The sequence below is a fragment of the Solenopsis invicta genome, chromosome 10, assembly GCF_016802725.1.
Source record: "Solenopsis invicta isolate M01_SB chromosome 10, UNIL_Sinv_3.0, whole genome shotgun sequence".
NCBI classification, from domain to species: Eukaryota; Metazoa; Arthropoda; class Insecta; order Hymenoptera; family Formicidae; genus Solenopsis; species Solenopsis invicta.
The window spans coordinates 18545099-18561348 of NC_052673.1; the positions used below are offsets into that span (position 1 = coordinate 18545099).

Here is a 16250-nt window from a genome sequence, read left to right on the forward strand (position 1 = left end):
GTTTTTACTGGAAATTATTATTGAAACTTATTATTGGAAATAGAATGTTGATTCTTTAGAGATAATTATTATGTCTCAAAAAAAAATTAATATTGCGACGTTAAAATTGATGTTTTAGTATTAGCTTGAAGTTTAACTTATGCCGAATATAACGACTCACCATAAAAATATATAAACATTGTTATTTATGCAGATTAATATATATTTGTAATATACGTATAGTTAACTAATATAGAATTAAGGAAACATATAATATATTAACTTGCTCCAATAATAAATAAGCGTGCAAGCCAATACAATTTTTTTATTACATTCTTTGGCAATTTGCTATTCATCTTTATCAAAGAGATGAACAAATATCGAAACTAATTTAATGCGAGTCACAAAGAGAATGATATATTATAACAAAAGAACTTACCTGTTCCGCCTTCAATGTAAGCTCGATGAAAATCTGTTGTAATTTCTCGTTCACGAAATTAATGCAGAATTGCTCGAAGCCGTTCTTCTCGAAGATCTCGAAGCCGTATATGTCCAAAATTCCGATCTCGTATCCGTCCGTGTTTGTCTCCATGGCTGAATTGACTTTCTGTAAAATCATTAATTATTCAATAATGGAGAACTATAAGCGCTTTTTAAAATTATGCGATAATTTTGGATAGAAGATTACATTGATCTAATTATTCTAATTAAAATAAGATTAATTACATATAAATTAATATTTTTTATATGTAATTCTTTTATGCCAAATAAGAGCAATTTGTTCCCTTACTCGAGAAAAGATCATAAAGATTAAAATAAAATTAATAATATTATCCTCTATAAAAACCGATAAATACTCATTTTATAATCAACTTTTAATACGATACGAAATTATCGCGTACTTTTTTCTCTATGATAAGTGAAATATAATTAGTGCAAAATGGGATTTTTTACATGTTTCTATGTAATTAAAAAATTAATCGTTTTGGATAAATTTTGAAACTTGGAATAAGTGCTCTGCCACACCTTAACCAAGTAGTCGAAAAGTCTAGCGTAGATGTCCTTTGCCAAAGCGTCTCGCGCATAAAGCGCTTGCTCTACATTCAGCGTCACGTCCACGCTTTCAGATTGACTTCCCCATTTTGACTCGAATTCTCGAGAAATCAATTTATGTGACAGCTGCTCTGCCGAGATTCCAAAGAGATAGGCTGGAAACTCGAGAACTAAAAACACAATTCACACAATTAGAAAAGAAAATTATCTAAATAGAAAATGTAAATAATAGTACCGACACGTGCAAAAATTATACAAATCTTATTTTATTATCGATCGATTAGTAGTGTTTATACGATAAGATATAGATAAGTGTGTTTTATGCGACTTACATTTAAAAAAAAACTTTTACCGATAAAAGATAAGTTATATAATTAATCGCTATTTTTATTTCTTATAATATAGAGTAGCTTACATTGCTTATCAGCTATCTGCGAATAATTGCCGTTCTCGGCAAATTGTATATTTCCCAAATGAAGAATTCCAGCTACCAGTCTGAATATATCCGTCACTTCTGCGTCTTTTATTCCCATAACACTCAAGGCTGTAGACATTAAACAATACATAATTATTAAATTAGTGAGATCTATCAGTAATTAGGAGATAAGATACAAAAATGTACTATAATAATTATGTAATATTATACTATTAGTTATAATTACACAAAAATTGCTTAACACACAAAGATACATTTAATTATGTACCTTTCAGAGTTTCCTGAAAATCCCGCGCATCATTTGTTCCGTCTACCCTATAATCACCACCATAACTCAGATACTGATAATAATCGAGGTGCGTCAATCCAAACTCCGCTATAAAATTTAAATTCTCTTATATTATTGTTGTAAATTTTTTAAAATTATCCTATACGTTTTTCTGTTTTATCTCTGTAGTATTTTAATTACTCAATCATTCACTCACATCTCATTTCCTCATTGGCTCCCGTTGCCAGCTGATAAAATATGTGGAAATTTCGCTCACCGGGATTGTGACACGTTACTCGCGATTTCTCCAAAAGAAAATTGGAAATTTTACCACCGTTTGGCTGACCGCCCGGTCCAAATTGCATCTCTACATATTTTCCCTGTAAATTTAAGAAGACTTCCTTTCTTTCTATTCACATAATAGTCTTGTTGATTGTAATATAATTAGCAAATTAGTAAAAATTAGTGTACTAATTCAAACATAATTTAAAACGTACAAATCTACTGCTGTTATTATTTCGCACTGTCTTTGCATTGCCAAAACCCTCCAAAAGTGGATTTGATTCCAAGATCACATCTTTTACTTTTTGAACCTTTTTGCCTCCGCCGCTCACCCTCGCCACGTAAGACATTATGTACTTTGCCGCAACTGTTTTTCCCGCGCCCGATTCACCACTGCAAATTAAAATAAATGTAACTAATTGATTTTCAATATTAAAAAGAAATTTCCAAATGTAAAAACATAAATTTAAAAATTTTTCACATAAAATTATCTTAAAGCAAAAGATCATTTACCTAATAATGACGCAATGACTTTCATTGTCAATCATCATGTTTCTAAACATCTCATCTGCCAGGCCATAGATGTGAGGTGGATTCTCGTACGGTGCCTAAAGGAATACAAGACTTTTTTTGTTTTCCAACGAGATGGAAATATAGTACTTTGGTAATTATTTATAATAAGAACCCTCACCTCAAATCTTCATAAAAATGCACTCATTCGATACCTTTTCATTCAAAATAAAAAAATCTGAAAGAAAAGCGTGGCGATCTGCTCCGTGAAGCAAGTTATTAAAATCAAATACATAAATGATTGAGCCATAAAAAAACCTAGTTGCAAATTTAGTCCAATTAATAACTTCTTTTTAATATATATTATTCTAACGCATTCATCTTGAGTCCATAAAATTTTATATTTGTAATGTTTTTAAATCAATACGCAAATTATGCAATTACATAAATATCTTATACAGATTCATTATTCCGATCTAATAATAAGATAAGCGTTGATTTTTCACTTACCGACATCACGACGCGCAGCAGCGGAATTGTAACTACCTGCAACACACACAAATATCAAATCTCGGTTAACGACTCAAACGACACAATTAACATTAAAAAACTAATATAACATTACTCACCAGAGGGTTATTCCGCCGTTGCCCGATGCCCCCCGGGCCTCCGCCTCCTCTCAGATCGCATCGTCAACACAACACTCGCGAAACGAGAGATCAATTACGATCGCGCGCTAATTATAATCGCAACAATATCACGCGCGATATCATCACGTAGCGAAAGGGGCGTACAACCGCGCGAGGATGTGATCCATATCGATATTCCGTCGGGACATTTCGCAGACGTAAACTCGGAAGTAACTGCGCACACGAACCGATCGACATCGATGATAACACGCGATGCATTGGCCGGGATGATTCGCGCGATGAGAATTAAGTTGACTTTTGCGTCGTCCCGCAAGAACAACACGCGCTCGTCACGGAGCGATCTCGCTATCTCGTCCGAACGTTTATCCCATTGCAATTACTCACAAAAACTCGTACGTGCAAAGACAACTCCGCCGACATTCGATGACGTCACGCGAGGGAATACGCCAATGAACCGTATGAACGTTGCGGCAAGAGAGGCTCGCCGGCCAACTTCACACCTCGCAAGAAAGAGAGAGTGTTTGTGTGTAGATCACCGATCCGTTCAAGCGTTTTACTGTACATATTGTCAGACACGAGAACTCGGATGTATGTACGAGGCGAATCCGCTCGACATCGATGATATACGCGAAGGGACAGACGTACGAATGCCGCGAATCGTCGCTCGTCGCCCGTCGACCGTCGCACGGCGACGAGTCAACAGTCAACACACACGTTCCAGGACGATCGTCATATTCGTCACACGACACTCATTTCGTAAACAATCGAGCTGTATGTGCCGAGATACACACGGCGAGACCGGAGCAGACGCTGCGACGTCCGCGCCGGCCGGCCGCCTTACCTGAAATGCGTAGCAGCCGTCGTGCCGCCGCCATGTCGCCGGTCCGCTAGGCGAACTACTGCGTACTTCCGCGCGACAGTTTCCGCGAATTCAACTATCTTTCGTGTAATGCGCGTATCGCGGCGATTCCTCGTCACACGATTGTCACATGTGTGTCTGAATCGAGCTTCCTGCCGTTGTACTTACAACGAAAATACGTCGTAACGACTGTCGACGCTGAACCGATTAGCCCCACATTTGCTACACTGCCGACCGCCGCTCCACTACTGTCCTCTATTAGCGGAATGCTGAATTTGCTTCGAAATTATTCGGAGCGAGTATGGCATTCCACTAACAGAGGACAGTAGTGGAGCGGCGATCGACTGTGTAGCAAACGTGGGGCTAACAGGTCCAGCGTCGACAGTCGTTACGACATATTTTCGTTGTAAGTACAACCGCAGGAAGCTCGATTCAGACACACGTGTGACAATCGTGTGACGAGGAATCGCCGCGATACGCGCATTACACAAAAGATAGTTGAATTCGCGGAAATCTGTCGCGCGGAAGTACGCAGTAGTTCGCCTAGCGGACCGGCGACATGGCGGCGGCACGACGGCTACTACGCATTTCGGGTAAGACGGCCAGCCGGCGCAGACGTCGCAGCGTCTGCTCCGGTCTCGCCGTGTGTATCTCGGCACATACAGCTCGATTGTTTACGAAATGAGTGTCGTGTGACGAATGTGACGATCGTCCTGGAACGTGTGTGTTGACTGTTGACTCGTCGCCGTGCGACGGTCGACGGGCGACGAGCGACGATTCGCGGCATTCGTACGCCTGTCCCTTCGCATATCATCGTTGATGTCGAGCGGATTTGCCTCGTACATACATCCGAGTTCTCGTGTCTGACAATATGTACAGTAAAACGCTTGAACGGATCGGTGATCTACACACAAACACTCTCTCTTTCTTGCGAGGTGTGAAGTTGGCGGGCGAGCCTCTCTTGCCGCAACGTTCATACGGTTCATTGGCGTATTCCCTCGCGTGACGTCATCGAATGTCGGCGGAGTTGTCTTTGCACGTACGAGTTTTCGTGAGTAACTGCAATGGGATAAACGTTCGGACGAGATAGCGAGATCGCTCCGTGACGAGCGCGTGTTGTTCTTGCGGGACGACGCAAAAGTCAACTTAATTCTCCTCGCGCGAATCATCCCGGCCAATGCATCGCGTGTTATCATCGATGTCGATCGGTTCGTGTGCGCAGCTACTTCCGAGTTTACGTCTGCGAAATGTCCCGACGGAATATCGATATGGATCACATCCTCGCGCGGTTGTACGCCCCTTTCGCTACGTGATGATATCGCGCGTGATACTGTTGCGATTATAATTAGCGCGCGATCATAATTGATCTCTCGTTTCGCGAGTGTTGTGTTGACGATGCGATCTGAGAGGAGGCGGAGGCCCGGGGGGCATCGGGCAACGGCGGAACAACCCTCTGGTGAGTAATGTTATCTTAGTTTTTTAATGTTAATTGTGTCGTTTGAGTCGTTAACCGAGATTTGATATTTGTGTGTGTTGCAGGTAGTTACAATTCCGCTGCTGCGCGTCGTGATGTCGGTAAGTGGAAAATCAACGCCTATCTTACCATTAGATCAGAATAATGAATCCGTATAAGATATTTATGTAATTGTATAATTTGCGTATTGATTTAAAAACGTTACAAATATAAAATTTTATGGACTCAAGATGAATGCGTTAGAATAATATATATTAAAAAGAAGTTATTAATTGGACTAAATTTGCAACTAGGTTTTTTTACGGCCAATCATTTATGATTTATGTATTTGATTTTAATAACTTGTTTCACGGAGCAGACCGCCACGCTTTTCTTCCAGATTCTTTCATTTTGAGTATAAACGCATTGAATGAATACATTTTTATTAAGATTTGAGATGAAGCGCTTATTCTAAATAATTATCGTATTTTCATTCCTTACTGCTCCTTGATATATCTCGACTTCTTTTTCTCCAAAGTATGGCATCTGCTTGAAAGGATTAACCGATACCAATACGGGTCCGATGCATGTCTGATGATATGTTAAGGAACACTTTACGAATTATGTCACAATTAATTAATTTTGCACTATGAGAGATGTTCATATTTTTTTGATGCTACTCTGTTAAAATTCACCAACATAATTAAAAAATTTGTTTTACATTTTTAAGAATATTAAAAAAATGTTTCTAATTTGTATGTTGCCAGATATTAAAATAACTTATCTAACACTCAAAGTCAAAGAATCTTAATAATATTTGGAGGTGCTAATTCAAATTTAGTAAAATCTTTGATATTAAAATGTTAATTGAAAATTTATCGACAATAGCATTGTAGAATTAAGCTATCACGAAATACTTGTTTTCGAAATTATATATTTTCTCACGAGTATCTAATATCACGCAGGAAAAGGATACAAATATGTAATCATCCATATATCTCTTTCTGAGATTTTCGATAATGGCATCCTCGTTGACTTTCGGCAGGAGGACCATGTCGTCCACCCCGGAAATTTTGACATTTTGACTCTGCCAGTGGTACACCTGAGAAAACAAATTGATTTTGATTAACGATAACACGCTTTTAGTTTCGTATCGTCGCGAATTTAAATTACGATCGTAGCGACACACGAGAAATCGGCGGACGTCGCGCTTTGCGAATCCAATTACAATTTCTGTGTCGCGAGTATAAGAAGTGCTTATTCGCTCCGACGTTTCACGGATCGCCGATTCATCGATCGTTTCCGCTCCTCTTTCAGAGGATTCAGTCCAGCGCTCTTAGTATGCCCTTTTAACGCGGAGGTTTATAATAGACGCTACACTTAAGCATTAATGCATTATTTATATATAGCGATTTTTAAACTGACCTGACCTGTCAAAGTCCGACTTGCTCTATATATTGCAAGGGACGCCGCGTTCTAACATTTTATCCCGTAATAATCGTTCAAGTATCGTTTATTTTATTGGGTCATCGTAACAGAAAGAGTTAATAAAAAAAAAAACACACACGTGTTGACATAAATTTTTGTTCTTTGCCATTTCTAAGTCCAACGAAAGATTTTATATATCGTAGAGCTCTTTTCATCTCCCAGCTTCACGTTTCCTCTATATTTATTTTATAGACTGTAAATAACCCTTATATTTCTTTATTCAATTTACACAATTTTAAGAAAGACTCAAGAGCTTTAGGTAAGAATCAGTCGTAAACAAGTCAAGGTAAAAAGTTGTCAGTCAGGCGAATGGAAATCCGGCGCGTGAAATGTGCATTCTTGGTTGCACGTGGCGTGGCATTGGAGAACGCGAGAGAAATCGTATGTCAGCGTATGTGATTACTTCCGGTCGGGCGATTCTCTTTCAACGGATTCCGTACAACTGAAGAGTAAGTGTCGAATATAATAGTGCGAGGTGTTACACAAAGCCTCTTTCTCGTTCTATGCATCATCTTAATTGCATTTTAAAGGATTGCTTGACATGATCCATCGTCGGTCAAAGCCAATTAACGGATATCAAGGTTTCTAAGCGTAAACGATTGATTACGCTTTGAAGTAAGGTTTTGCTTGAAATAACTAAAAATTTAGCTGGATACAGGTTTGATAATAATTTTGTTGGACCATCAAAATAATTATGAAGAAAGTTGAAGCACGATGAGCAATGCTGCAAGAAGCATTTTGATATTTTGATTTTAACAACAAGCTTGACTGTACTCACGTAATTATTTTGATAGTTTAGCTGAAAATTATTTTCAGCTCTGTACTTGAACAAAGTTTTAGATACTTTAAAAAATTTAGTATCAAATTAACAATCTTTGTTTTATATATAAACAAGAATACAAAATCTTCTTGAAAGAATTGATAATCTTAAATAGACATAATTTGCTTACATCAAGAAAATTGTTCTCTTCACGTAGATCAATCATGTCTGTTTAAGATTATAAATTTTTTGAAGAAGATTTACATTCTTGCTTATATATGAAACAATGATTGTTAACTTGATATAAATTTTTTTTCTGTGTAGCTAAACCGTTCTTTCCATCTACATATTTCATATATATGTCAAAACTATTAACTATCATTTTTAAGAAACATAAATGTACACATATATAAGCAGTTTATAAAACAATTTTCTTCTTCTCTCTGTGTCTCTATAAAGGCACGTACGTCACTATCGATCGACCATATGCCGCGGTTAACATCTTGGTCCAATTAGTATTAGCGGAGCAATTCGCCCATATGCGACATGTAAATGGTCTGACAAAACGGACTACAATTGGGGAAAGTTAGAAAGAGAGAAGTGGAGGGGGGGAAGAAAAGGACGTGATTTCGTCAGAGAGTCCGTATAGAAAGCGGCGAGAATGGCTCAGCTGACAATGCCCAACGAGACGAATGGTCACGCTTCCAGCTTCCGCTTACTCGTTGTTATTTCAACGACAGACAACGCGGATTTCGTCGACAATGGAAACGAGTGGCGATGTCGCAGTCAAGCTACTCAATCGGCGGGGCTGTTATAGGGTCAGCTAATTATGACTGATGGGGCTACTGACCGCGCGATCGATCGCATAACGTTCCCTCTTGTTGTGCCGAGGTCCGCGCGTGCCGGACCAGACCAGGCCACAGACCAGAGGCATGATTTCACGGCTTCCGCTGCAATGAAACCGTCTGTTCGTTCACCGCAGTTCCGCCGGCGCGGTGGCGGTCAACGAGATATCGCGCAACTGCTGTCGCGGATCTGTTATATCTCGCTGGAAATTACTGTCGAAACTAAATTTCTCACGGTATATCGCTATGTTGACTGTCCGAAGAGATCAGCCTGTCTCTATTTTTCTGCTTAAAAGAACTGTTCAGCTGAAATTCTATTTCCAACTAAACCCGCGGGACTTTTGCAGGAATTTAGCTCGAAGATGCATATTCTAGTGAGAAATGATAGTGGAATCGATATTGATTCAACGTTGAAATTATCAAACTGATATCGATTCAATAGGTCATTTCTCACTGGGATGTATTTATTGTTTTAATTAAAATCTTATTAATTAAATGTATTTTCCTGTTACTTATCAATTCGACATTTAAGCATATTCGCCCATAGCAAATCGCTCATTGTCAGCCAGATGATAACGCAATCTCCTGTTATCGATAAGCCAACATTGTCGCATAATGGATGCAAACCGAATGTATCATCGCACGTGTATAAGTCATTTTACGATATTACACGATAGTATACGATAGTATACAATATTATCTAAGTATATACTTAGATCTACAATATCTGAGTTGCGATCGGCTTGGTCAATAATTCCGTGTGCTTTTTATCAATGGTTTGCTTTAGTTTTTCATCGAGACAAACAGGAAGTTCTTTGAACGAGAAATTACATGAATCTGCTCGAAAGATGATAAAAAGTAGTACGTCCAAACGGCCAATTTTTGGCTATGAAAGTTATTGTAAAACAAATTGTCTTTTAAATTAACCGCGCAAAATTATTAGTCAACCCAATAATATACTTAATAAAATTATAGTTCTCTATAAATATAATTAAGTAAATAATAATATACAGTACACGACGTAGGTTTTTAAGAAGACGTGAAAAGACTTTCACGGTTCTAAAAGAAAGAAATATTTGAAAATTTCTAAGAAGCTTATGAATGCACCAAGAAAAAAAATTTCTTGAAAAATTAAAATATTTATTCCGATACGTGCACTAAATATTGAGTTGGTTTAATCAAGTCTTGGTTTAAAAAATTTTGAATGGTTGACATGAATAAACTATAACTTTTTTTGTGCAATTAAATGCAAATGTTGAATCATCAAACCTAGTGTTTAATTGAACGTATCGGACTAAATATTTTAGTTTTCTAACAAATTTTTTCTTCACGGAGAGATAAAAATTTTTCTCACAATAATGACCCGACGCCAAACGCTACCGTTTAAATCTGCTTTAAATCTGTCGTTTGAAGTCTCAGAAGCAATGTGACTCATGGTAGGTGGAGACGTTCACGATAGAAAATGATATACTCAAGAATATTCTTAGAAAGATTATCTCATGACTTCGTTCTTAACGCACAGGGAATTCGTCTTGTACGTTAAAACACGCAATTCGAAGACCGGCTTGGACAATAAGACGAACACGCGTTCCTTGGCCTTGTTACCGCTTGCATCCTTCGGAACGATTAACAATGCCGCGATTACAAAGCACGCGACGCAAGGACGTGTGCGTGACGTGTGTGCGTGCGTTATCGTCCCGCTAGATTTATATTTGTACGCCTTTGATAACGCGTTGCCTAACCCGTCTTCTTGATAACGATCTCTCTCTCTCTCTCCTTTGTGAGGGAGGGAAAGAGTCGCCGCCGCGAAATTCCGAGTGATCGAGGTGAAGTTACCAGGTTGAAAAAATTTTCCTTCAAATTTGGGTTTTACTATTATCAGGAGAAACATCTGATTCTATTCGATGGCTATCTCTCGAAAGGCAATGGCAAATCACCGACGGTATCTTGCCATGAGAACCCTTTTAAAGCCGTTCGGAACTGGCATTTAAACTGTAGGTCCCGTATAGTGTAAAAAACGCACAGAAATACGAGGGGTCATCACGTTCTAACAACAACTAAAGCTTGGAAAGAGATTATCAAGAGGAACTCTTTTGAGAGAATAAAAAGTTCAAGGTAACTTTTTAGGGAGATAAATATTAAGATCTATAGTATTTTTATCTTCTCTTAAAAATTTAACAAAAATAACGAAACCTAAATTTGTGAGAAAATCGTGCAACTCTGGATCGAGGAGAAAGATTGAAGGCATACTGCACGCGCGTCACTCTGCGGCTGTCTCCAGTTGAATCGAGTTGAAAAATAATAGATTCAATTATATCGCGCTACACATCGTAATGCCTATCGTTATAAAAGGGAAGAGAAATTGAGAGTCCCTTTAGAGCCACGTGTCAATAAAAATCAATTCTCTGGTGGCGCTTTGATAAATCCCTCCGTCTCCCCATAGAGCTTCTTTAAAAATAAATATTTATCGACCCCTATGATGGGGAACGTTGCAAAAGTCGTAACGCAAATGCAAATCCTAACAGGATATCCCATTATATCGGTCGGTGTACGCAATGTGCACAACCGTAAAATTCCCAGTGCATAATAACAGTTGTAAAAGTGTTCTCAGAAGGTACGGAGGTAAGGTTACCGATACCTTATCGGGGAGAGTTTTGAGGTATTCGTCATTACACGCATCAATGACGATTCTTCTCTCTTTCGCTCTCTCTTTCTTTCTCCCTATGCTTTACACCGTTACGATCGCTCTGATTTCCAGAATAGGAGATAGTCCATTAGATAGCTGCAATTGGAAAGGATTTTGCCCCGTGAATGGAACTATCGGATGATGTCGCAATGAAAATCGCTATGAAAATTGGAAGAAATTGCTGTTCTAATGTTATTGCCAGCATATCCGGATTCCCCGCTGCGTCTCTATGACGAGTATCTGTTCTAATAAATATCGATAACGCTTTATCTGCACAGAGAGAGAACGGTTGTGCACAAATTTAGCTGAATCTGAAAATAATGTTCGATACACTATCAAAATAATTATGTGGAATGCTCAAGCTGGTTGCCACAGTGTCAAAATTTTATGCACCGTTATGCTTGAACGCAGTCTTCATTATTATTTTTTGATGAGCCAACAAGATTTGTACTTAGCTAAATTTTTAGACTTACTTTAGCAAAATTTTTTTTTCCTTTTGTCGAAATGTATTCGTCAAGCTATCAAATCGCCTTGCACCGAGAAATAAATATCTTATAACAAAAAAATTTTCCTTAAGACAAAAAATTATTTACTCGATAGCTTATTCATTTGTAGTCAAGTTAACAAATTTCTTGGTTGAAATGCTTATGTAAATAAATGAAGAAATAATTTGTAATCAAGTTTTCTTTTCTTTCAGTTCTTCGAAAAATATTTACTGTTGGATTATTTTTCCAATCATTATTTAAATGTAAAAATATAAGATTGGATGCTTAATACGTATATTTACTTAATAGTAAATATTTTTACTTAAACAGAACAAACAAATGCTCGCATCAAAATATATTTTTTAAAAATGTATTTTTTTTATTAAAAAAATTTTTTCTCAGTGTGGAAACGGAACATGCTGCGCATTAAAAATATAGATATTCAAAGTTTAGAAGCATCTTCGTAAAAATGGAGATTTCTCTTGTAATCTGTCGCTCAGCTGTCGCTAATGTAATTGTCGACGGCATTCAATCCGAGATGCACTTACATAGTTGACAACGTCCAATAAGGCGACCGTGTGACGGCAATCGTTCCTTCAACCGTTCGAGCCAAATAGAGATCGCCTACGAAAGCCTCTCAGCTAGATACTTACCTCGCTCACGAAAGTGAGGGACGGAGCGAGGAAGATGCGAGAAAAAGGCGCAAACTAGTTCAACGAACCTGTTAAAGTCCGTCCGTGGAAAACGTGACTCACTGTGCGTGTAAGCGCGCGCGAGGTGCAATGCCGCATAGTTCTGGTTTGTAAATTTATTAGGCAGCGATCGTAGTGTGCGTGTTGCATCGGGAATTCCGATCGTCGCCGCGGCATCAAAGGTAACTTTACTATGTGACCGCCGTTACGTGCCGCGACACATATCTCAATACGTCTGAACATAAAAATCTTCCATCGTAAAATTCTTTACAAATAGTTTCCCTACAAGTAACATCTAATCTGGTAATCTCTGACAAGCCAATAAACCATCTACTTTTTTTACTTTGGTTGACCGCTCTCCAAATTTCCGACGCATTATTTAGTCTTAATCAAACAGACCTTTGTATTTTGCATCGATCCTCACGTTTTCTCTTCTTTGTAAGAAATCGAATTCTTGAACAATTGAACAAATGTTTTCTACATTTAGAACACTTCACGCATTGTTTATAGTTTATCATAAACTCTTCTAATGCCGAGAAGAAGATCCCTCTTGATTTAGAATAGTTAGTCGTAAGTCGGCTCTCAACTAACATCTCGTAGGACTTATATTAAATAAAGCTTGTAAGAGTACAGTACAATTGTCAGTTCAATTTCGTAATACAACTGTACGTAGTATTTCGCTCGTAACACCACGCGCAAAACCTACTTAATTCGAGATGAACGCATTGCGTCAAGATTTCTTTCAGAGGCATTAAAATTCAATAAAGAACCAATTCAATTTTCAATCAAATTTAATTATCGCGCGCATTTGCGCAAAGTAGAATTATTAGAATTATTAAAATATGAAGATTATTAAAATATTCTGACGATCAAGATGCAATCCAAGATTTTAAAATGCTCCGGAGTTTCGATGATTAATGGATTTCCTGGAATTGACCGTTCACCGATCCGTATATCAAGTACGTCATCACCGTGACTATTTTCTCTCGAAGGCAATTTACGCGACAGAGTCCTTGTTCGAGGCATTCACACTGTGGCATTCAATGTAAAATGGGATAATTATCGGTTTCCAATTAATTTCAAAGCCGCCTCTAAATGTCTTCCCCGATTCCCTCGCGAGTGATGAAACGTAACGCCGTTACGTCTCACTAAAGATCGCGCTTTAATTAAACGAGGACAATTAATCATCTTTGCCTCAAGAAAGTGTTTCCTGCATCACGTTCGATGTTGAGGCATTTTAGTCTTGCCATTGAGCCTCGAGAAAATGAATCACTTCCCGTTCACGGATCACGAGACAAAGAAAGGCGGGACGCAAGGAGTCTCGCACTCGTGACACGAAGATCACGCGAAGATCACGGAATCCTACTAACAATCCCACGATTGCTCCGGCTCTTCCTTCTTCACAAAATCAGCCTTCGCAATTTCTACAATTCGGCACATTCTTCCTTATTATCGTGTGCTCGATACTTTGCGCGATAAAAACAAAGGCTTGTGCACGGTTGAGTTAATCATTAAAAAAAAAAAATTATCTTCTTGCAAGAGATTTAATATTTGTGTCGAAGGTAAGAACATTGATGGGGAAATATTTCTGACGTCACTCGACTACAAGACACTTCATTATTCACGTTCCAAGAGTCAAAGCGACACGATACAATCTGGGCTGAATTTAAAGTTTACTGCGAGGTCAGATTGAGTGCGACAGAACATATATATATTTATATTCAAGTCCGGGGGGAGAGGCGGCTCTCGCAATTTTATAGCGCGACACGAGACATCGCACGTTCCTTTAACATTTCTTATTTTAATAAAAAATTTAATTTCTACTCCTGTATTATAAATTACAATCGTGAATATTTTTTGCACACGGAAAAAAACAATTTTACTGAAATGTAGATCTGAAAATGGTTATGTTGAACCATTAAAAAACTGAACGTTAAAGCTAGTTGTTAGAATGTTAAAATTTTTTGCAGCTATAGCATCATTGTACACTGAAAGAAATGGAAAGAACAATTTTGTTGAAAATACGGATATGAAAATAATTATGTTGAAACATTAAAATAATTACATTGCATTAAAAAAAATTTGATAACTATTATCAAATTTGGTAAAGTAACCAAATATTTTTTTCAGTGCAATGTAATTATTTTAATGATCCAACAATTATTTTCAGAAGTGTATTTTCAACCAAAATCGTTCTTTCACTATATTTGAATGTCTTACATAATAATTTTGATAGTCCAATATAAAATTATTTTTGATCTGTATCTAGCTAAATTTCTAGATACTAGTAAAATTGTTGTCTGTGCATCTATATTCATTTAACAATACATGTAACAATACACTAAAAAAGTTATTAAATACTTTAACTTGATTAAATTTCTTCAATCCAAATATATATGTACTTAAATTAACTATATACGTAATTAAGTTAAATATATAAATGCTTAAAGTTCAAGTATTTCATGTACTTAAATCGAATACATAAATACTCGAACTGAAAAAATTTAATCGAACTAAAAATTTTAGTCAAGTTAACAATTTTTTTCTCAGTGTAATAAATGAAACACTTGAGACACCAAAATTAAGTTATTCAACAACAAAATTGTAATGTTTATCTCACTTTAAAAGAATAACACTTGAATCTTTTTTCGGAACTCAATTCTGCTTAACGTCGATAATTCAAATAAATTTCTATTATCGATACTTAGATCGGCAGATGGCGTATCGTTTATATAATTAAATGTTCTCAATTACCATGTCGTTGAAATTGAAAGAGAAGGTAGTCCACCGAAATTCGTCACCTAGTAGTATCACTTGATGGCAGGCCTTAACCGCTCCGAGTCATGTCGCTGACACAAATGACGCACGTGACACACCGGAGGATAATCATCGATCGCTCATAGAACAGCGACGAGCGACCAGCGACTCACGTTTAGACGACAGGTGGAAACGCCGCGGTCGGGACCGGAAGACGTGCGCGCGTACACACACGTCCGATGTCGACGGCTTCGTGGTCCGTCGCGGACTGAACGGCCACGGTGAGTCACGGGGCAACCGGTGCCGGGACGCACGCTTGCCTTTGTAAGAGAGGCGCGACGCGCCGTGTCCCGTGTCCCGTGTCCCGTGTCTCCGCGATGTATAACTCCGAGGGACCTGGATTCCTCGCACGCCTCACGTTATCTTCTCGTCGCGCGTCGCGCGTCGCGATCGTATAATTTTAGAAGCTCGAGTTAGCTGTGCACGTGCTACCGATCGCACGAGTCCACTTTTATAAATTTCTTAATTACAGGGACTAACCGCGCGTCAGTCTTCTTCTCGCTTTTTTTTCTCTCTCTTTTTATCTTGTGGAGCGGCTTAATTTGGCTTCCGAGAGACACGCGTACAAAGAAAAAAAAAAAACGCGTGCTACGTAGCGCGTTAAGTCAGATTAAGTCGTGAGAGATATGGGACTTGTATTTATCGCGTCGCGCGTTTATCGATTTTGTCTTTCAGATGTTTAGTGCCGCGCGTAGAAGTAACGACAGCCAAAAGGAAACATCGGCACACATGTCGACGTGAAAGTTAATCGGGTACTTATCGATGTTTGTATATACGAGTACACGTTGCGATAACGACCGCCGATGGTCGTTCCAGTATTATAGGTCCTAGCAAAACATCAATAGCCAGGTGGTACTTTCCTTTCACGGGCAGGTGTAGCCTACGCCTTCTTCATGAGATCGCTAAGCTGCGTTAATCCAAGGCCGTTGTTAAATCACTTTCCACAGATGAACTCGTCCCAGTTTCGCGAGAGACGCCAGTCTCCCG

General features: G+C 38.3%; 2 protein-coding genes across 3 annotated transcripts in view; one reads left to right on the plus strand and one right to left on the minus strand.

The window, feature by feature from the left end:
* LOC105197680 (unconventional myosin-Ie) overlaps positions 1 to 15550 on the minus strand; it is a 40486-nt gene extending 24936 nt beyond the window's left edge. Inside the window, exons 1-10 of one of the 2 annotated variants that reach the window (XM_011164164.3) lie at positions 15201 to 15550; positions 6467 to 6592; positions 5992 to 6081; positions 2532 to 2626; positions 2234 to 2411; positions 1954 to 2116; positions 1737 to 1844; positions 1448 to 1576; positions 1006 to 1202; positions 419 to 586 (exon numbers count right to left, since the gene is read on the minus strand). In XM_011164164.3, the coding sequence (XP_011162466.1) occupies positions 419 to 586; positions 1006 to 1202; positions 1448 to 1576; positions 1737 to 1844; positions 1954 to 2116; positions 2234 to 2411; positions 2532 to 2626; positions 5992 to 6081; positions 6467 to 6592; positions 15201 to 15203 (1257 nt within the window). In that variant the 5' untranslated portion in view covers positions 15204 to 15550. Of the gene's footprint in view, positions 1 to 418; positions 587 to 1005; positions 1203 to 1447; positions 1577 to 1736; positions 1845 to 1953; positions 2117 to 2233; positions 2412 to 2531; positions 2627 to 3038; positions 3075 to 3157; positions 4020 to 5991; positions 6082 to 6466; positions 6593 to 15200 lie in introns of those variants that run through there. The other variant, XM_026131635.2, reaches the window with a different exon arrangement.
* Positions 5020 to 16250, plus strand: part of LOC105207919 (glucose-6-phosphate 1-epimerase) — a 74242-nt gene continuing 63011 nt past the window's right edge. Inside the window, exons 1-2 of the mRNA XM_039454263.1 lie at positions 5020 to 5493; positions 5577 to 5612. Coding sequence (XP_039310197.1) covers positions 5433 to 5493; positions 5577 to 5612 — 97 coding nt within the window. The 5' untranslated portion in view covers positions 5020 to 5432. The remainder of the gene's footprint in view (positions 5494 to 5576; positions 5613 to 16250) is intronic.